The following is a 24216-nucleotide window of genomic DNA, read 5'->3' as shown; positions in this document are numbered from 1 at the left end:
TGATTGTTGTCGTTTTTCACAAAACTCAAGAGCAGATTGTATTTACCAGCTTTGACTTTTTGAGGTAGCGATAGGAAGCAAGACATTTTCTGTGAAATTTGTTGCAAATCTGGCGCACTTCCCCACAAAGAACGAATATCTGGTTGAAACGTGCGAAAGGTCGATTGAACTGTGACCTTGGTCATCTTTCAACGATTGTAACATTAAGTTAAACGGAATAACCTAATCACAGAACAAGGTGTTGAAAAAACTAAGGGACAAATTTGATTTTGTCGGCTACTTTGCCAGCACTGCTGCACGGCTACAACGGTTCAATCAGTGTAAGGCTAGCTGATGCACTGGTTTACACTTGTACGTGTGAAGTGGAAGGTGCTGCGACGGATACGTTATTGTTGCACAAAAAGGAGGTAGGGTGTTGGTTGGTGAAGTTGGGTTGCAGGTTGCAGAGCTTGCAAAACTTTTCCTGGCTGTCTGCATTTCACACTTACGCAATAATTAGAGGCATGGGGTTGCAAGACATCGTTCGCTATTCTTCTGATGGTAATAACGGATAAGGATTACCTTTTGAGGTTTACTCAGAAATGGACGGCGAAGTAAAGGAACGATGGCCCAATATATTTAGTCCATCGATTACGAAGGTAAATATGTGTTGTATGGATTTGATAAAAGGTGCAATTACAATTTTAATTATGTGAAGTGTTGGTTTAGTTATAGGCACTGTTAATTTTTACACATAAATTATCGAACAAAATTACATAAATTGTACAGTTGTAATTTTTAAAATGAAGCTGCAATGTTTTATCTAATTTCTGAATCTCCTTACTATTACTTTCTGATTTTTTCGGACTTTCCTATTCAGACAACCCACTCATGCAGTCGAGCATGTACTTACGCAAACTAAGAAACAACTAAAATTTCAGCAACATTTGTGTAACTATTTTGGCAACCCAACGTTAACTTTTAAGTGACCCTTCTTTCATGAAACTTTGTTAGGTTCATTTACCTGTCCCAAATTCATTGAGTTTCTTTATGTAAACAAACACACCTAGTTGTGATTTTAACAAGGAACTTATATGCCTAAATATATAACAGGCAACACAAGTTTAGTTGTTCTAAACCAGTGGTTTTCAACTGGTGGTCCATGGTGACTTTTTGGGTAGTCCACAGGACGTCCACTAAATTTGTTGATAAACTAGAGATGAATGCATAATATATATTGAAAGAGTACTAAATTGTTGGCTGTTAATAATAGTATATCACTTCTTAAAATTGGTTTAAATGAATTATGTTTCAAGCCCAAATGGTTGTTTTGTATGCGTACTTCAATCTTGCTCCAAAATAAATGGTTCACGATATTATTTTTACTGGGCCGGTGGTCCACGGCCCGAAACGAGTTGAGAACCACTGTTCTAAAACTTGCCTGGCAAGCCATTTGGTAGCTTTGCTGTTTGACCTGTAAATCATGGGTTGAGTAGATCAGGTGCTCATTGCTTAGTTGTATTAATCCGTTTCAGTCAAGTTATGTTAGACGATTATTTGTTTGTATTTTGTAACTTGAGATCAACTAATATTAAGACATACCCTTGTTTGATCTACCGTAATTTTCCGTGTATAATGCGCAAAATTTAATTAATTTATTGTCCTAAAATCTAGGGTGCGCATTATGCATGGGTACAACAATTTTTGAAGAAAATCTGCCTCGAAATAAAACTTGAAATCAGACCTTTCTTCTTGTTTGTTGTCAATCGCGCATCACATTTAGCCATCCTGCCCAACACACTTAGTCAGTAAAATTCATAATTGACGACACATCGTTTGATGCGATGGTGCAATCCTTGATGGTGTGTTATTGTCAAATACTGCACACTGCCCATTTAGCGACAACGTAAATGATATCATTGCCGATATGCAACGGATCAAACTAAAATTTTGTATATAAGTTTGAATTTAATTATTCTGATTTTTAGGTATTTTAATCTGATACATATTAAACTTCATTTGTGTTTTAAAAATAAAAATGTTCTCTGCAAGTATTAAGATCGGTTCCGCTTGAACGCGACCAGTAAGATCTCGTTTGCTGTCACGATGTACCCTACACAAATCCTAAACATTTTTCGCTATCGAGTTTGCGAGCGCATGCGCAGTGATACTGACCGGCAGAATAACATCCGGCTGTTTCAAAAGATGATCTTTTTTCTGAAATAATTTTACGTTTACGGATTTAAGAGTAAAAATTTGGGTGCGTATTATACATGGGTACAGGCTTTTTTCCAGCATCGACATGCCATTTTTAGGGTGCGTATTATGCACGGGGGCGCACTATACTTGGAAAATTACGGTACTGGTGGAATATGTGAGTACATGGCAATAACCTTGTTTACATGAGAAAATCCAATCTTCAAACTAATGTAAATTATGCGATGTCAATGCTCTTTGACTGTTTTGGTTTCAAAAATGAGAGGAAATGTGTATCGATTAAGGGTGTTGAATAGTTTTAAAAGGGCCATGAACCGAGGGTTAATATTGGACTTGTATTTTTTCCAGATACAACTATATCGCCATCCCAACTTGAGTCTTTCTCAAGGCGCGCTTCATTATTTAAACTCCCTGTTAACAAGATTGCTGACTTCCCTTGTAACTGTAACCCCAAAAACCGTACAGGTAGGTTTTGAAATCATGCAAATGCAAGTCTTATTTAAAGTTGTGCTCAACTTCTCCTTCCAGATTTGTGTTATGATTCTGTGGTGTAGGCTTGTGATTTAAATGTTGTTGGGTATTTACTTGTCATTTGGTCACTTCATAACTTTACTAAAAAGTTTCAGACAAAAAAATGTTTTTGCTAGTTTTTTTTGCTGAGTGTAATTTCCTCCTCTTGTTTGGAAACAGGAATCTAATTAACATTATTGGAACCGCACTTTAACATAATTTGTTATCTTATATTGTTGTTCGTGACATAATATTATAAAATCAGCAAAGTTTGTTGCAGAAAATTGTTTCAAAGTGTAAAATTTAAGCAGCAGAACATTAAAGTTGCAAAGCGACTTACTTTCTGTGAACAAGCTTTATGCATTTTCTTTAAAATGTGTAAAACTTGGTGTGTTTGTGTATCACATACTTTAACATTTGAGAAGCATTGGTTCATGGTGAAGCTCATGGTGGCAAGGAATGTACTTTAAACACTTTGTACACTACCTGTAAACAGGAAGCACATGAGCAAGTATCACGGAAATTTCCGGAACCTCTACTGACCTGGGTTTTAGAAGATTCTAAACATGGCAGAGAAAAAGGAAGAAAGAAGCCTCACTTGTCCATGGACAAAGTTAACCACATTATCAAGGTGAACCTTTATAGATCTAAGGTTGTAAGTGCTGTTACATGGTTTAATTGTATGTATTATGTCCAATAACATGCAAGAGTAAAAATATGTTGCAGTCATTGAAAATATTTAAAAGTACATTAGAACACAGGCAAAACTTTTTTGTTGATACAATAAAAGGTCAAGAAATATTTTATAACTAACATATTTTTATGCCACAAAATGCCACTTCAACCGTCTTTTAATCACATTATCAAGGTGCACCTCAAAATCACAGTATAGACAAAATGGTTTCATTGAATTGTAGATGAAAGTATTTTAAAATTTTGCTACCTCATTAAAATCTTTTATGTGCAATTGGACCCTGGACAAAAAGTAAAACCATCTAATTATGTTTTCAGGATTTCACTGGCACTACACCTGACAAACAAGTTTCGTTATTCTTCGCTGCAATGTTGGAGTATATGTTGTTGGATATTTTGAAATTGACATCCAACTACGTCGATAACATATCTCGACAAAATACTGAGATTGAAGACCAAGATGTAAAGATTGCCATGTTTGCCGACAAGGTAGACCAAGTCCCGGCGAATTGCCAAATTACTTTATGATTGTTCTGAAAACCAACTGCAAACTCAATCCTTGTTTGCAAAGGGTGACTCATAATCCACTATCAATGATGTGAAAATAAAAAAAATGTGATTCGGATCAATAGAAAATGAGAAATGAAACCAACTATTGTTATCGATTAAATTAGATGTCGTGATTAAACTTGCTTTGTCAGGTGCACAATTTCTTAGTTTTTAAAATGTCAAGTCAATAACTCAAATATATATAATTGGGTGTAAGTGATGTGGCCTTCATATCACTGATGATGGCATGAGTATTTGCTGAAACGTTTAAACAATAAACACTTTTAAGTGTATTTGGGCCATTACTTTCACCATTAAGTTGGTAAACTTGAGGTAATTGTGTGTTCTTTGTCTTAATTTTGTACAATTCTTCTCATTTGTGGTTGGGGTTAAATTTTTAATGAAACCTTGAATGGGTGTAATTACAACATGCCATTTCTTTTCAATTTCATTTAATCTTTTTTCAGGTTCTTGTCAACATATTTCAAGAAGATGAGGCAGAGGAAGATATTCCCCTGTTGCCAATAGCAACAGCCGATGATATTGGTGAGAAAATTTGGTCTGAATTTTTTTGACAAGTAAAACATACTTAAGAAAAAGGCGTGCTCAAAAATTGAAAAGATTTCTATTAAAATTTTTATGCTGGTATTGTTTCAAACAACTGATGGAACACAAAAAAGAAAAAAAACCTTTCACTTTTTATTCTTAGCCCCATGCTGCAAGTTAAGCTGCCTTTAATTTGCAACACTACCTAAGTTTATAATATGGTGCCACACATTTGCTGACTGGATCTGTCCTGATTTGTATATTGCATGAGTCAGTGGTGACATCTGCGGTAAACTCCAGTAGACGTAGTCAATCCTACGGCGTCTAGTTTGTTGTGTATCATGATTCATGCACGTCGCGTTATTGTGTTGGAAACATGTATGCGTTACAACTTTGTTTCATCCCTGTATAACATCCCGCTAGCCTTGCACACCGATTTTACTGAAACTCAAATTTCCAAATACTTTTCTATTTTTTTTGTGAATGAAAGTTCCAGATAATTTAAAGCTGATGTGGCAGAATTAAATTTAGTTTTTCTTTGTTACAAACATCATTCATTGCAGGAACAAGCAGTTGTAACCAAGTGCTAGCAGATGTGCTTTGTGGTGATATTATTTAGATCTCAAAACAGAAAATCAATTGAAACAGCAAATTCAGTCCTTCAACACAAAGAGTTTTTTCTTTGTGGCTCGTCAAGAATTTTGAAAACCTAATTTTGCCCTTTATTCTCTTAGTCTTGGACCACCCTGTTCTATATAACAAAGTCATGTGCAATGCTATACTAGAGTAGGTCCCAGAAATCCTAGACTCTATTCCACATCCTCATCAACTTTAAATATTCTTTTTAACTTAAATTCATCTTTCAATATTTTAGGTGATGCGTCGTATATGACTCTTGTCCGAAACCTTTTAAGCGACGAGCAGCGCTACTTACGCGACCTCCAACTGATCATCAAACTTATAAAAAAGTTTTTTACTGATCGGTCGGATCTCTTCACTGAAGCTGTAAGTGTGATAATATTGTATGTTGTGTTTGTGTGCTCTATGTTTACCTGTCCACTCTAGGTATTTTTTGTTGGTTTGATTGCATTAGGATTTCTCAGGAAATAGTTCAGTTGATTGCCAGGCAGGTTGTTTTTTAGCATCATTTAGACAAAGTGTTGTTTATGACTACTTTTTATGGGTCCCCTTCCCTGAAGGGGACACATCTTGATTTCACTCTGTTTTTTGTTTTTTCTTTTTTTTTCTTATGCTAGGCAATTTGTGTATGCTTTCAAATTGCAGGCTGTTTTGGTAATTAAAGATGTAAATGATATTTTATCACTGATTTGTCAAATTTCGTGTAGTTGTGAAATTTGACAAATATACCCATTCAATTACAAATCTTACACAGGACATCGATCTAATTTTTGGCAACATCGAGGATATTGCCGAATTATCGATGAAGTTGATCGTTATGTTGGAGGAGGCGATCGAGATGACCGATGAAACTAATCCCGTTCCTCTCGTCGGAAACTGTTTCGAAGAACTTGCCGAAGTGAGTGTAATGAGGTTGACTTTCTGAAAATTAAAATTAAAAATAAAAAAAAACACTGTTTTGGAGTGCAAATTTTATTTGACATGAAATGGTAAATTTATGCATAAAACAATATTTGAAAAGGTTTCAATAATAATCTTCAAAAGTGGTTGCTAGTAAGTTCATAAATAAGGTTGCAACGTTGATGCTTTAAACTGAAATTTGCAAAAAACAAACAACTAAGAAAACTTATAAGTTGCCTATATTTTAAACTGAACATTTTAAACATTTTTATATCTAAATATATATATATATATGTATATGTGTCTAATGCATGGATTTGTGGGATTTTACCGTGCAGTTTTGTTTGTAGGAATGTAGTTTTGAATTATACTCTGATTATGCAATGAATATCACCAAAGAAGGTTGGACAAAACATTTTCTTGAAATACTTCAACAAGCCAATATTAATGCTGCCCTCAAGGTAAGACTAACTTTAAACTAATTGTGATGCCCTTTCCAAATTTAACCACTTTTAACCTTTGACTAAATTTTGACATGTAAGTTATGTGGTCGGGTGAAACATTTAGAAGACTTTTAATTGAAATTATACACATAAGGCATGAGGTACTTTCTTTACTATTATTATGACAGGTTTGCAGATATTTTGTCTGTAAAAAAAACTGAATACCTGGAACTCCCAGGAGAGCTTAATACATACACATAAATTGGATGCTTATATGTTTGTCGGACTTGTTTTACAATTTTTTTAGGCACAATATTATTTTTTTGGCAACAAAGCACTTTTCAAAATTTGATACATTATCAACCCAAATGTGTGTTTTGGTGTTTTGCTAGATTTTTAGCAACAGTTTGGATTTTAATATTATAAAATGCTATTAAATGACAGAATGTTAAAGAACCTCATGTCCACAATTAAAAAATAAAATCATAAAAGTAACTAGTTTTTTATGGGTCCCCTTCCCTGAAGGGGACACATATTGTTTTTGTCCGTATTTTTTTTTTCTTTTTTTCTTTTTTCTTTTTTCTTTTTTCTTTTTTCTTTTTTCTTTTTTCTGTCTAACGCTGGTTTGTAACGCTGGTTTGGTCAAGAAAGAGTGCTTCAAATTTATTGAAATTTGGACATGTGTTAGATATTAATCCAAACTTGGTCCAGCTGAAGTTTGACCCCAAATTACCCAGCGGTTTACCCACAGGCCCCCGAAACGTAAAATTTTTAACGCTGGTTTGTAACGCTCGTTTAGTAAAGAAAGAGTGCTTCAAATTTATTCAAATTTGGACATATGTTAGATATTAATCTGAACTTGGTCCACCTGAAGTTTGACTCCGAATGACCCAGCGGTTTACCCACAGGCCCCCGAAACGTAAAATTTTTAACGCTGGTTTGTAACGCTCGTTTAGTAAAGAAAGAGTGCTTCAAATTTATTCAAATTTGGACATATGTTAGATATTAATCTGAACTTGGTCCACCTGAAGTTTGACCCCGAATAACCCAGCGACACACCCACAGGCTCCCGAAACGTAAATGTGTCTAACGCTCGTTTGGTCAAGAAAGACACTGTAGGTAGAAGTCCCAAGAGAGTACGTTAACGAATAATAGGGCAGAGCGGGAGGGCTCAGCTTGACGTCGGACAGACGTTTTACGAGACGTCGTTTCGGTGATTAGAAATCAGCTGTTTTGCACAGCAATGCTAAGTCGTTTTATTAAGTTATCACTCACATTTTCAGTTTTGGCAAAGGTTTCACACATATGACGCGATTTAAACCTAATAAGCGTGCTTCGGTTTCGTATATTGTCAAGCAAAACTTTGTTAAACAAACTAAATATAAAAAAATAAACTTGACTTTTTTGCAAGATAAACGTTTTTTAAATGCTCGTTGTCAGGTTGGCCGCTGCATGACCATGGGTTACTTAAGGTCAATTAGTAGGTATTACTAACACATAGTTCAGAACTTTCTTTCGCCATAACGTAGCGTTTTTTTTTTTTTGAATCAAATACTCAAGGCATGTATAAATTAGGGCAAACGGTGTTGTTGAACACCAAGGACGGCGTGCTATTGAAAACGGTGTCAAAAGGTCAAACAGTCGTTTGGTGTGTGCACCCTAAAGGTTACTACAGGTCAATGGTACTCGTTTTGCGAAACAAAATGAAAAACTCGTTTTGCGAAACAAAGTTAAATGAAAAGTTATGTATACACTTGCAGCAAATCGCTTTTTAATTGTCTGTAACACAACTGTTACAGCTTTCTAGAAAAAATTGTGTTTAAAACCCGACCTTGGACGACAATATCTGGGCCAAAGCAAGAGATTAAATTGAAAGTATTTGTTTCGTTCTTTTTTAATGTTTTCGTAATTATACGACAATAATAGTGCAAAAAAATACAACAAAATTTTTCATTGTTGGGTTAATGCTTTCTAAAAATTTGTTCTTAAGAATTTAAAAATCACCGCAACATTTGTTTACCGCAAATCCGCACAAACACGCGTGTGGGGACCCATTAGTTTTTGTTTACAAAAACAATCATATATGTAGATCAAATGATGTGTATAGTAAATTGGTAAATATCGTATAGAATATATAAAATGGAAGTATATCAGAAAGCCACCATTCTAGTTTTTAATAAACAGGAATGTCAAAATTATAGCAGCATGATAAAACATTTTGGTTCTGTATTTTGCATGTTTGGCTTGTTTTACAAAATATGTGAAATCCTAAATTAACTTCACATGAAGCCAATCTTGTGTCGATCAAAGTTTATTTGAGTTCTTGTTTGAACTAAGGTTATAGTCAGGCAAACACCATGAAATCTTCCAGCTTCGAACGTTCATCACATTGTGGTCATGACAGACTGTAAATTTTACGTCCAGATCTCATCTAATTTGGGAGAGTTTATTTTCATTGCAGGACTTTATGACATCTGTGCTTAAAATTGCTAAAATCAACTTCTTGCATCGCACGATCGCGTTGAAATGTGTCGTATTGTTTTATCCGTTGAGAAAGGTTTTCACAAGCAAAAATAAACCCATGTCTGCGCTATTTTAAGTTGTGAAAATCTGCTTTTAACATTTGAATACACAGTATATATTTGATTTACTGCTTTTGTTTTACCACAAGCACTTTTGGTTTATTGAATATTACAATGCTTTTTTCAGCTGAACTCTAATAGCATTATGAAAATCATTATTGAACATTAATATTTTTGTACTTTTCTATTGTATGTATATTTCTATCAATGTGTTTGAAACAAATCTATCGGAACTCTTAAACCCAAGGCTGTTGAGTTTTTTATTTATGAGGAACCTGATTTAAACTCTTTTATTCTATATATATGTGTGTGAAAGCAAGGAAAACCTTGTTTGAAAAATGTTCTTCAAATGAAGAAATTAAATCAATTTGTTTTTTCAGAGTAAATACGAAGGATTCCGTGACATCGTGTATTACGTTCTGCCAAACCTCCTGCTCGCCCCAATATATCATTGTTTTTATTATTTTGAGCAAATTCAGGTCAGTTTTTCTCTGACATATATGTTTTTACTTATACTGAAGTTGTTGAGAGTTAAAAGTCAAAAATTGTTTAAACAGCAGACATAGACAGCAGATGTTGAATATTTATTATATTCTGTCAGATAGTTAGTACAGACAATTTACATTTTTGTTGTTAAATAATAACATGCTGCATATTAAATTTTCTTGTTTTAAACATCTTGTTTTGCACATACACAATAAAAAGTATTTTTAACTAAACTTGATGTTTGGTGCTTTGCCAGTTTTTGTTGCACTGGTCTGAGGTGGGATTAGAACCATCAACCATTTGACTTGAACCTGTTTGTGCCATCCACTTAGCTATTTTAGCAGTAGTTGGTTTTTGAGATAATTGTTTGTGATATTGTTCAAATGTATTTTACCCAAACTTAACGCTTGGTGCTGTTGTGCTTTGCCATTCAAGTTTTATTGCAGTGCAACACAAAAGTCTGAGATGGGATTTGAACCATGAACCATTTGACTTTGAGCTGTTTGTGCCGACTTAAGCGATTCCAGCAGTAATTATGGGTCCCCTTCCCTGAAGGGGACACATATTGATTTTCCTCAAAATGTTTTTTTTTTTCTTTTTTTTTCTTTCATTTTTCTTCTCCCCAAAGTTTGTCCGATTCGTTTTTCCATCAAATCCTTGATGGATTTGGATGAAATTTACACAGATGGTAGATGTAGTTATGTAGATGTGCATCCCACTTTGTTTTTGTTGGTAACCCCAGTATTTACCCCGCTAGCCCCCTAAAATGGGTATTTTCCCCCGAAGTTTGTCCGACTCGTTTTTCTATCAAATGTTTGATGGATTCAGCTGAAATTTACACAGATGGTAGATGTGGTTATGTAGATGTGCATCCCACTTTGTTTTTGTTGATAACCCCAGTATTCACCCCGCTAGCCCCCTAAAATGAGTATTTTCCCCCGAAGTTTGACTGACTCGTTTTTCTATCAAATGTTTGACGGATTCGGCTGAAATTTACACAGATGGTAGATGTAGTTATGTAGATGTGCATCCCACTTTGTTTTTGTTCATAACCCCACTATTTACCCCGCTAGCCCCCTAAAATGGGTATTTTCCCCCGAAGTTTGACTGACTCGTTTTTCTATCAAATGTTTGACGGATTCGGCTGAAATGTACACAGATGGTAGATGTAGTTATGTAGATGTGCATCCCACTTTGTTTTTGTTCATAACCCCAGTATTCACCCCGCTAGCCCCCTAAAATGGGTATTTTCCCCCGAAGTTTGACTGACTCGTTTTTCTATCAAATGTTTGACGGATTCGGCTGAAATTTACACAGATGGTAGATGTAGTTATGTAGATGTGCATCCCACTTTGTTTTTGTTCATAACCCCACTATTTACCCCGCTAGCCCCCTAAAATGTTTTTTCCCCCGAAGTTTGTCTGACTCGTTTTGCCATCAAATGCTTGATGGATGTGGCTGAAACTTATACAGATGGTAGATATAGTTATGTAGATGTGCATCCCACTTTGTTTGTCCGGATAGCCCTAGTATTTACCCCGCTAGCCCCCTAAAAGGGGTGACTTTGTAAACAATGTCAGAATTGGCTAAAATTTGGATAGCTTGTAAAGTATGCCAATTATCGTTATTGCGCCATTGCAGTTCGGGGGTTGTTAACAGCCCTTTGACGCCAGAAACATTAACGGTTGTTGCTCAAAACACCTTTAGTGGTTGAAATCTTAAACGTTGGCAGATTGGATTGAAATTTTGCAGTACTATTGATTGAGTCATTGTGGTTTCCTACTTTTAAGTTTGTGTGTGTTGAACCTCAATTAGTTATCCTACTTACTCATTGTTATCTATTGAAATGCATTATCTACAACTTTGCATGTGTGGGGACCCATGAGTTTTTGCTTGCAGAAACAACCAAGGTTATAAAAGACGATGGCTAATATGGGACCCAATATAAATAAGTGTAGGAAATATATTAATGTTTCAAAATATGCTATAGTGTATGTGCAAGGGCAATATGTGCTAAGCCACCCTTCTAGTTTATTTCTGACGTCACATTCATAATTGTGTGTTATTGTTCAGATTCTAGAGCAAAATTCGAGTGACGAAGACAAGGAGTGTTTCAGTCAAACCGTGAGTGCAATCGCGCCTATCAAGCCAATATTAGAATCCTGTGCTGCTACTTTACCAAAGAGTCGTCCAAGGTGAGTCAGCTATAATGCAGATGATGCAACTGATTAATACATGTTGGGTTTATTTTCCAAACTGGTTGCTGGGTTGTTGGTAGGAAAGCTCGGATACACTTTGTCTATTTAATTATCACATTGTCTTGTATACTTGATTTTATAGTGTACAATAGTGGTTTTCAACCTGGGTACGTCAAAGCATTTACGGTGATAGACAAGTAGCTTTCTGCAATACTCAATTCAAGTCAGATTATGAAATGCAACTTAATAGACCCAACTCAATAACCATGATTTTTGGGAAATTGTATATCTTAGACTTTGTTTTGGTATTGCTAACTTGCTGGTTTTAAAAATATGCAGTCCTAGTCAAGAATAGGCCTATATTTTGTTCTACCCTTTGTAGTACGGTATAAACCGGAGGTACCCAACCTTTCGTGGACCATGGCCCCCTTAAAGTAACTTTTTGGCCTCGTGGCCCCCTTCAAGTTACCATGTAGGACCTGTGGCCCCCTTAAAATGTAGATAGCAATCTTGCGTTGGAATGCAGTATTAATTTGGGCCTTAAACAGGTCTAATAGAGTAAATGAGCGTGATAAACCTCACTATAAACAAATAGTATGTGAAATAGTCAATTAAAAGGTCAAAATGACTTTTAGTGGGTGTTTCTTGTGAAACTACGCCCGTGGCCCCCCGGAACACAGCTCATGGGCCCTGGTTGGGAACCACTGGTATAGATCATGTGTAGCAATAAAAAAGTATAAGGTTGAAAACCACTGGTTTAGAAGCTGTTTAAATTCTGCCCTACAACTTGCAACTCCAATTAAGCCTTAATAAATTTTAGTTTGCTGTGTTTTATCTGATCCACCATTAACATGTTTCTTGTTGTTAATTTTATTTGTTTACCAATTACAAACTTTTTTCAGTGAATCAAGTTTGCGAATTTCGTGGAAGGGAGGGATCCAAGCTGAAAAGATGAAGAGAATTGAGGAGAGTATCGAGGGATGGGTCGGAAAAACTATCACACAATCATGCAACGAGTTTATATTCGAGGTAACATTCGATACAAATGTTGTGGTTGATGAAAACGTAATGTGTTTCTGACCAGTATTGCGATGTCAATTAAAAAAGCTATAATGCTTCAAACATTTTAAGACAGGCGTGTACAACCTTTTTCACTGTGGGGCCAAATACAGTTGCTATAATTAAATCACTGGCCGCACCTTTATATAACACGAGGTGGTTTTACTTTGTTGTAAACTAAATATGCCTATATTGAGTTAACAAGTGAATTTCGCATTTAATTCTAGCCACATTATTGTCAGGTCGTAGAGAAATAGCACAGGGTGTATTTATCTGCTCAAAAATATAATAATTTGGCTCGTTTTTAGTACATTTAAAATACAAGTGCCTCTGCTGGCTGCACTACCTTTAATCAATGGAATGCCATTGACTCGCGGGCCGCAGGTTGCACAGCCCTCGTTTAAAAGATGTGGATTTCCGAATGTTACACAATATAAGAACTGACTGAAAAAAATAGTTAAAAATAGATAAGAAATGAGCTTACTTATTATGAAAAGATATTTTTCCAGATATTTGTGCAACTTTGTTTTTTGAATGCAATTGCCTTAATAAGAAATACTTTTTCATGTAGGGTGATCTTACCAGAGTTACTGGCAAGAAGAATTCCGAACGTCGAGTTTTTCTCCTCGATGCGTTGCTGGTTTGTTGTAAATCGAATCAACAAAGACGTCCGATGCCTTCAGTCACCATGACGCACGAGTACAGATTAAAAGAAAGAATTTTACTAAGAAAGGTTTGTTTTGGGCAGTTCGATGGATAACAATTACCACAAACTGGCTGTGCAGGCCTGGCCATTGCTAACGAGTGATTCTCAAACTGTGTACACATTGCGTCATCAAGTGTGTTAGGAAAAATTTGCTCTTTAAAAGTGCAAAAATGTTCTGAGTTTAGGAACTGGTAACGAAAGGCATCACAAGGTTTAAAAGCTCATGTTTTTCCTATTCTGTCATAAAAAGCAATCAGGCTCAGTAAACTGAAGTTGCAAATTAACTCTGTATGTGTTTCACCAACTTTTTTGTTGGCCTGTAAAGTGTGCTGCTTAAAAAATGAGTTTGTTAATGCTCTGCAAGCTTTATAAGAACCACTGGTATAGAGCGTCCAAATGGTTTTGTTATTAAAAGCATGTTGCCACAAGGTTTTGTGCATAGCCATTAATTTAATTTTTTACATTGCAAGTGCAGTTTAATAGAGAAATGATGTAACCAAAAACGTGTGTGTCATTAACAAATGCACTAAAAATATTGTTAAAATTACTGGGTGAAACATAAAAAAGCCATTTACTTGACATGTTTGGAAGTTATTGCAACTGTTTTTCCCTCTGCAGATGGTTGTGGAAGATGATGAAACTAACGATCGACAATTCCTCGTTTTGGATTCTGAGACGAAATACACATTTATCGCTCCGTCCAACGAACTGAAACGTGCCTGGATGTCTCACTTAGTTCGACTTCAGTATCGTTCGTATTACGATCGTATGTTGGATCAGTTGATGAGGCAAGAAGCAAGACAGCAACCTCTCAGGATTCCTGACCCCAAAGAGTAAGGAAAATTGTTTTATCCTGTGACACTCGATCAAATTTATTAGTTTAGAGTTTTTTACCCATGCAGTCAAAAGAAGCTTTCACCCTGGTTAATATGACCATAGTGAGTTGTTGATTGTTGCCTTTTTTATTAAGGGGCATTTTTATTTTTTCGAGCATTAAAATCTTTTTCCATGTCTTTTGATTTTAGTTAATGTAATAATTTTTACCATTTGATCCCAAATTTTCGCGGGCCTTTTGGGTCAGAATTTTCTTGTTACTTGAAAGGTAGTTGGTTAGGCCTGCTGTGAGATCCTTCTACATCAGTGCAGCTGGTTTGGAAGCCTATTCTGAACAAATTGTTTTAGCAACACAAGTAAATTACTGGGATTAGGCGATATTAAAAGTTGATTTTGACTACATTGCAGTTTTATTCTTTATGGAAATTATTATCACAAAAACATGTCAACTTTGACAAAAACACAAATTCTAATTTGTAATATTTATGGGCTCAATTTTCAAAATTTTGCCAGTCATCGTATATGCATTGCAGTTTGCACTTTTGCATAAATGTTCAGTGCAGAAAAACACCTCCCTAGCTCATTAATAATTGAAAGGATCAAATTTCAGGCAGCTCAGACTTTCCCAGTGATGTAAACTTGCTTGTGCAGAATTTATGCAATGCAAGAGTTGCAGAATCTTAAATGTGTTTGCAATATTATTGCTCTGTCCCATGACTTGTGTTTCTAAAACAAGTTGTTTTTTTTGGTCTAAAGTCATACATGTGTTTATTTATTTCATTCCTACCTTTTTATAATAATTGTTACCTTCAGACTTTAGCCCTAATCGAAATGGTCTTTTTGTCAAATCATCTGTCACATTGTTTCATCTTTAAATGCAGTCAGTAATATTGTTATGATGTAAATTTAACAAATATTTTTAGCACTAAAAACTTTTTAACTCTCTGTAATATTTGTTTTAAATGAATTTTTTCAAAGAAATTTGCCCATGGAGCATAATTATGTAATTGTTATTACATGTTCAAAGGATTAATTTGTAAATTGCATCATAAAATTGTCATGGGTCATAGAAAGGGTTTGGATTGTGGTTTATATACTTGTTTCCACCAGTTTCATTTCTTCTATTTAATATTGATTGCTATTTGTTGGTCAAGAGAAAGGTGGTTTAAATTTCTTTAAATTTTCACACGTGACAGTTGAAGTTGCTCAGTAAGTTTTAACCCAATATTGTAACTCCAGCCCTCTTCCCCCTAACATAACCAAGTTTGTGCTTAACCAAATTCTTATGCTTTACCTTGCATAGCTATCGGTTTGCTGAACCTGACAGTCCAGATAATCTCGTTCTCGACTCCGAAGATCAAGTGCCTCCCTCTATTAAAGGTGGAACCGTCCTCAAACTTGTGGAGAGACTCACATACCATCTCTATTACGGTAAGTTGCTTTAACAAAAGTCACAACTTATAGGGGCATGTGCATTTTGCAAGGTTCAATCCCACGTTTGTTTTATGTAATTATTTTAGTTTTGCTGGAACATTTTCTGATTGTTTTTTTTCTATGATGGAAGAAACTTTGCCTAAGTAGAATTGTTTTCATAAGATTGCTCACTAGGTCATTGAGATTTGATAAATTTTACCCCATAAAAAAGACAAAACAGTATTTCTCAGTTACATTACAATAGTTACGTTATATTGCTAAACATTTGTATCAAAACTTTAAACACAATTTTTTTTTTAAATTGCTTATCATAATACTTCTGTCAATCCTGAATAAATTCCATTACAAGTTTTGAACTTGATACAACACACACAGTTCACCACATGTATGTGTATGTGATGTTACATTGATTTTTCTCATCCTATGTTTTTGTGTTTTTTCAGATTCTGGATTTACGAAAACATTTCTGACAACATTTCGGTCATTTTGTCAACCTCATCGATTGCTCGATCTGCTTATGGAAAGGTGAGGTGGTTTCGACAGTGTCACATATTTTTCAACTTTATAGATAGTCACTTTATAGTGGATGGATGGTAAAATGAACAGATGGAAAATGTTTGAGTGAACATTAACTGTATCATAGTAATTTTAAATTCTGCTCTTATAATTATCTGGTTTTGGTTTCAAATTTGTAAAATCTTTTCTAAACAACTTATCATAATGTTTAACCTTTTTTCAATGTTTGTTTATTTTTGTCTTGATGGTGCTTTTTTGCCTTTAGTGTTCCAATATAAAATTGCCCTAGTTTGGGGAAAATAAAACTCTGTTTTTCCACAGACATCATATTCCTGAGCCTCCACCGAGTGAGGAACAAACTGCAGCATTTGAACGAGGAGAAATTGTCACTCGCGAAGATCTGAAAAGGTTCAGGAAAGAATATCTGCAACCTATACAGCTCAGGTGGAGAAAAATTTCTTGCTTTTTTGTTAGCCAAATTTGTTTTTTTAAGATGGGCCAATTACTTGATATTGTTTAACTTGTCTTTTTAAAAACAATTCAGCCATTTTTTATGATTTTCAAAAACCAAGGCTTGTTGAAGCAAATATTCAAAATTGGTTGCATTAACAAACTGAAATGTAAAACAGTGCTTTGTTGTTCTACTTATATTTTAGAGACTTATTTGGTGTGAACTATTTGTTTTTCAAACCAAGCATCAACAAGTATATTAGTTCAAGTATATCCAAAGGTTGATTAGAACCCTCAACCTTCTAACTGTGTAATCTTGTTGTAAGTTTAACCCACTATTTGTCTGTGATGTCCAGTAACACAGGGGTCGGCAAGCTTTTTTGCACTGCAGACCGTTCTTGAAACTACAAATACTTTGCAATAAAAACGCTTAAATTAGTTTATCATCCCCAGGATGCACGGGGAAAATGTTTTAAAAGCGTTTAACCTGAAAAAGTTATACGGCCCGGCAACGAACTTCTCACGGACTGTAACCGGGCACTGCAATAACACACTCTTGTATGTTCAGGGTGATGAATGTGCTGCGACAGTGGTTGGAATATCACTGGTACGACTTCGAGAGTGATCCTGATCTGCTACAGCGAGTCCGGGATTTTGTGGCGAAAGGACGCGGTAAAAATATGCAGAAGTGGGTTCGGACGATGTCCAAGATCATCGCGAAGAAGATGGATTGCGAGGAGGAGACACCGATCCATTTGTTCACCGAGGACCCTCCGGTGGTGGAATGGCATCTCGCTCACGACATCGATAAATTCACAATCATGACTCTTCATCCTGTGGAGATTGCGAGGCAACTCACTCTGCACGAGTTTTCACTTTACCGGTGAGATTTTATGAATTTTTTTTATTGATGACATTTTTTTATCGGTGAGATAGAGATTCAAACCACAGTTTCTTTGTGTGGGTAGTAGCGCCCCCTATGGGCGTTTGTTGGTCCCAATATACAAAAAATAGCACAAAAATTAGTGGAATTGAAAATTAAAGAGACTGCATCCAGATTAGGTTTAGCTCACAGACAGTAACGTTCTAACAAGTTGAATTTGATTCATCAGAGGAAGATCATTACATTACTCCAAACCGATTTACACACAAATTTTGTTCATTTTTTTGGTTTTTCCTGGAAAAGACTTTGCCTGAAGGCAGGTCAAATGATTTTGAATGTTCACAAACATGTTTCATTCAGTGAATCTCATTAAATGGAAGCTGGGCAAACGTAATCTTTTGTTGGTTGCTTGTGTCAGACTTTAGATTTTATTCTCAAAATATTTGCTAGAAAATAACAACTTTATTTTTCTTCCAGTAAAGTGAAATCATCAGAATTGGTGGAAAACGTTTGGACGAAAGCTGGGAAAGAGCAAAATTCCCCTAACCTGCTACAAATGATTCATTTCTCCACAACCATTACCAGATGGGTCATGGTCTCAATCCTAACGGTTAGTTGTTTCCAAATTTTACTTGTTTCTGTTCTTTGTGTGTTTTATTTCACCACTTCAGAACCCTGTGCGAATACAAAATCGTTTCCATTAACCAAATAAGTCATACATTTCCATTAGCTCAATTTTTTTCAGCACTTTTATGTATTTTTTCATCACATTTTTGGTGCTTCCCTAAAATGCAACTCTATCAGCACCAGTGTGTCTGAAAACTAAAGCGTTTCCATTAACCAAATTAGGTCGCCAAAAAGATAAAAACGCTAGAAAAGAATAACAAGAATATAATTATAAAATGATCCCCCTGACAAGAGTCATGGACCAATTTTACTAAATATATAATTTGTTAATGGTTTTATTTTCTGCATCAGACAAAGAATATCGAGGAGAGAACTGCTGTTATGAGCCGCACCATAGAAATCATGCAGGTTCTGAAGGGATTAAATAATTTCAACGGATTGCTCGAATTTGTGGCGGCTTTCAACGCTTCAGCGATCCACCGACTCAACCACACTAAACAGGTTAAACACATGAAGTGAAGTCGAACCAGTTTCACGTGATAAAAAACTTCTGTATTCCTGCTTTATGTGATTAGAATAAAAGAGAATGTTTGGTTTGACTTTTCCTGCTTAAATTATCCGTTGTTTCGAATTCTTCCATTTATTTATGCAAAATCTATAAAAGTGTGCATAACTTTCCCAAAAATATCAGTTAGTTTGGAATTGATGTGGCAACTCTTGATAACAATTTCGCAATTCCAATTTATAGAAATTTTTGATAATATCCAATGTAATTACGAACGACTCAGTGTTCACATTTACTGTACTAATTTAAATCCACAGACTCAACCACCCTAAACAGGTGGGCCATATGAACTTGACTTTTGCCGTTTAAAATTATCTATTGTTTCGCCTTGTTTTTCAATTGAGCATAATCTGAAAACATGTGCTAAGCTATCCAAAAAAATATCGCGGGCTTTGAACCTGATTTTGACAGCCTTTATTTATAAATGACGACAAAAAATGTAATTACAATTTAGCAGTTACAATTTTACAAATTTTTAGTAATAATAACTGTAAATAGATTCAGTAGTTATTCTACCAAATCTTTACAAACAAAACAACAACCTTATGCCAACTTGCAAAGTCCCGAGTTTGCTATTATTAGTATTTTTTCTCACATTTATTCACGCAGTTATTTTCTGTTTCAGAGAATTTCCGATCGTCTAATGGAAGTCCTGCAATCTTGTATGGCTTTATGTGAATCCAGGTTAAAGAAAGTTCTCGATAAATTGCGATCATGTGATCCACCGTGTGTTCCATTCGTAGGTGAGTTGAACTTCAACTTATATTCTTGTGTAAGTTCACTAGTATTGGCGAAGTCAGGGTGGGGAGAAAGGGCATCTATCAATTTTTTTGAGTTTTATTTCGAGAAACTTTAACTCAGTGTGGTTTGGTATCTCATCATGTCTAAATTGTCACAGAAACATATAAAAAGATATTGCCGAATAGGGATGGGCCAAAACTGCAAATATTTGCAATTCCACGCTAGTTTTGTAGCTTTCCAAGCTCTCTTGCATCAATTATGTTAAACTGTATCAGACCCAGAAGGACACTTTTTTCACCATATAACCCGTTTTAAAAAAATCGTCATTTTTGTACCGCATGCCCTTTCGAACACTAGTTTTGTATGTTAGCAGGGCATGAGTATGCAAATTTAACACTCGGGTCAGTTTGTGCAACTGATCGGCCGAGCACCGAGCATCAAAAACAGTGACGCTCGGTACCGAGTACTCGGGTTGTGGTTTGGCCCATCCGTACTACCAAAAATGACTGTAGTCACCGAGTTGGGAGTCCTCAAATATTTATTTTCATGCAGACATAAACTAAGTAAATGGAACGCTTGTTGGTCCCGCCGAACCCCAGTTTGGAAAACCATTGTGTGTGGTAAAAACACCGACTACGCCTATAGCGTTATTAAAGCAAACGTAATTGGTCCAGAAACTATTTGGGCCCCACCCAGAATTTTCGGCTGATTACGCCACTGCATGTTATGACTTATTAGTTTGGCGATAACGCCCTAAAATCGTATATTTCATACCAACCAACGTTGCACGGTGACCGATCTGTTTTGTTTTTAACTTGTGACGTAATAAAGCGATTATTTTGTGCCGCAAAACTTCGTTTAAATCATTAGTAAGCCCGCCCAAACTTGAATCACACACTTTTACCTCCTGCCTCGCATATGTGGAACTTTAATGTACATATGTTTGTGGGTTCGAACACCATGCTGGTTTCTTGCCACAAACTTTGCTGGACCGGTTTTGTTTTCATTTTACGAACTTATTGTTAAAATACACAGAACGACAATTTTGGAAATATTTTTTTTCAGGTTCTTTTTTGACGAACATTCTTAAAACCGAAGAGGGGAATCCCCACCTGCTGCCCAACTACCCTGAACTTTTGGAACTGATTAATTTCGGAAAAAGGTAAAATTGCTACAAAAGTACGGAATATTATTATGTCCGATTTTTTTTTCGATTCACTTGTTTGCTTCGTTCAACTGAACAAATGCGCCGGCATTTTTACAAGATATCATGTGTGATTCAAACCTTGATTCACATATTTTGAGTTAAAAAATTACGTTAATGTTTTCGTGGCTTTGTTAACGTGTATCTAAGCACCAATAGATTCCACACCAAACAGTTGTTGAATGAAAAAAGTAATTTTGTGTGCAACAACCGATGCTACATCTGTACCATGTTAGCTTGATAATAGACTGTGATGACTGTTGTTACAAATGTTGTTGTTGTTGTTTTCAAAAAAAAAGAAACTGTAGATGAGTATTTTGTGAAATCAAACGATCGGTATTTATTTCCCAGTTAAATTCAGGCAATATATTTCCTTGTCTGTTTCTTGTCAGGAAATTTTGTGATTTGTTTAAGTTAAGTTTACCTTAAACCACTTTACACTCAATTGTTTGCAGACGGATGGTTGCTTCGATTATGTTGGACATCCAGCAATACCAGAATCAACCTTACAACTTTCTTCCTGTCAATGAAATCCAGCGTTACTTGACCGACCTAAAACCGATGGGTGAAATGAATGCAAAGGAGTTCCACGATCACATGTACAGTCTCTCCATGGAGATCGAACCGCGTCATGTCAACAAACCACCTCCATTCGTAAGTTGTTGTTGCTGTTGTGGAGATTAATGACTTTGTGTTGTTGTTAAATCTGAATTTTGCATTGTTACAAAGTGTATGATGTAAGAGTTTTACAACCTGGTGGGTTTAACTGCTCATAAGTGACTAACTATTGTTGACATGTAGTTGTACCATGCAACAACAGAAGCTAGTGTTATAAAGCAATGGTATTAGTCATCATCACAGGGGGATTACAGTCAAGGGTTGTTAAGGTAGAACTGTTTGGCCCATGCAATGTCTGTATGGTACTGACCAGCATAATATGGTTACAGACTAATGCAGGGGGTTCTTAACCAGGGGTACGAGAACTGTTTCTCGGGGGTGCGGGGATGCTGAATCATTAAGGTTGGTTAGATCTATTTTATATAAATACAAAAACCCAGGGGGGTGCGAAAATTGGTTGGTGGTTAAAAAGGGGCACAGCAAGGAAAAAGGTTAAGAACCACTGGAGTAAATCGTCTCAATATTTATGTACTCTAAAATCTCAACATTATATTCGCAGCCAAAAACGCTCACAGACAAAGAGCTGAAATCCCCGGGTATAACTCTCAGCAACAAGAAGAACAATAAGGGAGGACTTTACAGGGATGAGTCCCGGATGTCACTGATGGAGAGGAGGAATTCGGTCCCAGAAGAGGAACCGACTCCCACCACAGCCCCACCGACCCCTGATGGTCCCCAATCACCCGTAGAGGTGGAACCCCCGCCCCCACCTCGGCCCCCACGGGAACCGGTTCCGGATTTAGTGTCGGCCCCACCTAGAATGGACGCCAGCAAAACAGCGTTCCCCTTTGAACGCGAGAAGCTGCTTAAGAAGGGGGCATCGATTGACGTCCCTGAAAGGGCGCCACCACCGTTGCCCCCCAAAGATTACGCGCCAATAAAGCAAGTTCCATATCAGCCTGAACACGGATTCTTCCACAACGAGGTTCGGCTGCCATTTCACCGACCTCTGTATTCCCCTGATTACCCAACCCCAACGTTCACCCCTGAACCCCGCATTGAGACTCCCAATCATACTTACCCTGCACAATCTGCGCTCAGTTACCCCGATCAGCAGTTTTTCGGCCCGGTAGACAGCGGCCCGCCTCCCCCCGTACCGCCAAGGGACCCACCTTCTGTCCCACCGAGAGACCCACCGCCCCCTTCGGCAGGTTACGACAGCTACGCTGGGATTCGCTACGTTCCCGACCCCACCCACTTTATGAACATAGGGGCGACCCCTCGAAGTAACGCGGGCCCCGATGTTCCGCCTCCTGTACCGAGACGTAACCCCCAACCCCCAGTATAGCCACAATCGGTACTGATATCCCTGTTGTATTTTTGATACTCGTGTTTTGTTGTGATGAAATTCGAAAGGTTCGGTCACTTTTATTTCTCTTTTGCTCCAATCGTCGCTTCTAGTTTCTATCGCGTGTGCTTCTTACTCTTATCGTAAGGTTTGGCCAAGTAAATTACTCCTTTATCGTGCAATTATGATTGTATGGCAGTCTGTTCTTTGTCAAATGTACAAGTGCTACAAAAAATTGGTAAGACATATCATTTTGTGCATAGGTTTTAGCCAGAACACTAGTTTTTGAAAACAACCCTGAGGCGAAAAATCCGGTTTTGACTGTAGCCTTTCCCTTTTTTTGTTTTTTGGGCTTAAAAAATTGAAGAAAATTCCCGTTTTGGGTGCGTTTTCGCCGGAATATTTCAGTTTCAAACTGGTTAAAGCCGGTTTTTGCCTTCTACCGAACCTCCAAACCGGTTTAAACCGGAGTGAAAATCGAAAATTTTGACCTGATTTTTGAAAAAACCCTAAGGCTATAGCCTTTCCCTTTTTTCAATTTTTGGGGCTCATAAAATTGAAGAAATATCCGGTTTTGGGTGGGTTTTCGCCGGAATATTCCAGTTTCAAACTGGTTAGAGCCGGTTTCTGCCTCCTACCGAACCTCCAAACCGGTTTAAACCGGATTTGAAAAGCGAAAATTTTGACCCGATTTTTGATAAAACCCTAAGGCTATAGCCTTTCCCTTTTTTCAATTTTTGGGGCTCATAAAATTGAAGAAATATCCGGTTTTGGGTGGGTTTTCGCCGGAATATTCCAGTTTCAAACTGGTTAGAGCCCGTTTCTGCCTCCTACCGAAACTCCAAACCGGTTTAAACCGGATTTGAAAAGCGAAAATTTTGACCCGATTTTTGATAAAACCTTAAGGCTATAGCCTTTCCCATTTTTCAATTTTTGGGGCTTAAAATATTGAAGAAAAATCCGGGTTTGGGTGGGTTTTCGCCGAAATATTCCAGTTTCAAACTGGTTAGAGCCGGTTTCTGCCTCCTACCGAACCTCCAAACCGGTTTAAACCGGAGTGAAAATCGAAAATTTTGACCTGATTTTTGAAAAATCCCTAAGGCTATAGCCTTTCCATTTTTTCAATTTTTGGGGCTCAAAAAATTGAAGAACTATCCGGTTTTGGGTGGGTTTTCGCCGGAATATTCCAGTTTCAAACTGGTTAGAGCCGGTTTCTGCCTCATACCGAACCTCCAAACCGGTTTAAACCGGATTTGAAAAGCGAAAATTTTGACCCGATTTTTGATAAAACCCTAAGACTATAGCCTTTCCCTTTTTTCAATTTTTACGGGCTCAAAAAATTGAAGAAATATCCGGTTTTGGGTGGGTTTTCGCCAGAACATTCCAGTTTCAAACTGGTTAGAGCCGGTTTTTCCCTTCTACCGAACCTCCAAACCGGTTTAAACCTGATTTGAAAATCGAAAATTTTGACCCGATTTTTGAAAAAACC

At 36.6% G+C, this 24216-nt stretch overlaps 1 protein-coding gene across 1 annotated transcript; it reads left to right on the top strand.

Annotated features, from left to right (window-relative positions):
* Positions 1–362: 362 nt before the first annotated feature.
* Positions 363–22909, top strand: LOC145226707 (son of sevenless homolog 1-like). Its single transcript, XM_080092308.1, has 23 exons — positions 363–638; positions 2545–2661; positions 3203–3337; positions 3718–3888; positions 4416–4494; positions 5369–5499; positions 5888–6031; positions 6384–6494; positions 9439–9537; positions 11618–11739; positions 12645–12771; positions 13373–13534; positions 14126–14340; positions 15645–15772; positions 16219–16300; positions 16613–16735; positions 17310–17624; positions 18102–18234; positions 18603–18752; positions 19442–19559; positions 20623–20719; positions 21217–21415; positions 21939–22909. The coding sequence occupies exons 1-23, from the start codon at positions 582–584 to the stop codon at positions 22725–22727; spliced, it is 3804 nt and encodes a 1267-aa protein (XP_079948434.1). The 5' UTR covers positions 363–581; the 3' UTR covers positions 22728–22909.
* The last annotated feature ends 1307 nt before the right edge of the window (positions 22910–24216 follow it).

Source organism: Phallusia mammillata, chromosome 1, assembly GCF_965637545.1.
Source record: "Phallusia mammillata chromosome 1, kaPhaMamm4.hap1.1, whole genome shotgun sequence".
Taxonomy (NCBI): Eukaryota; Metazoa; Chordata; class Ascidiacea; order Phlebobranchia; family Ascidiidae; genus Phallusia; species Phallusia mammillata.
This window is presented reverse-complemented; position numbering and strand designations above follow the sequence as displayed.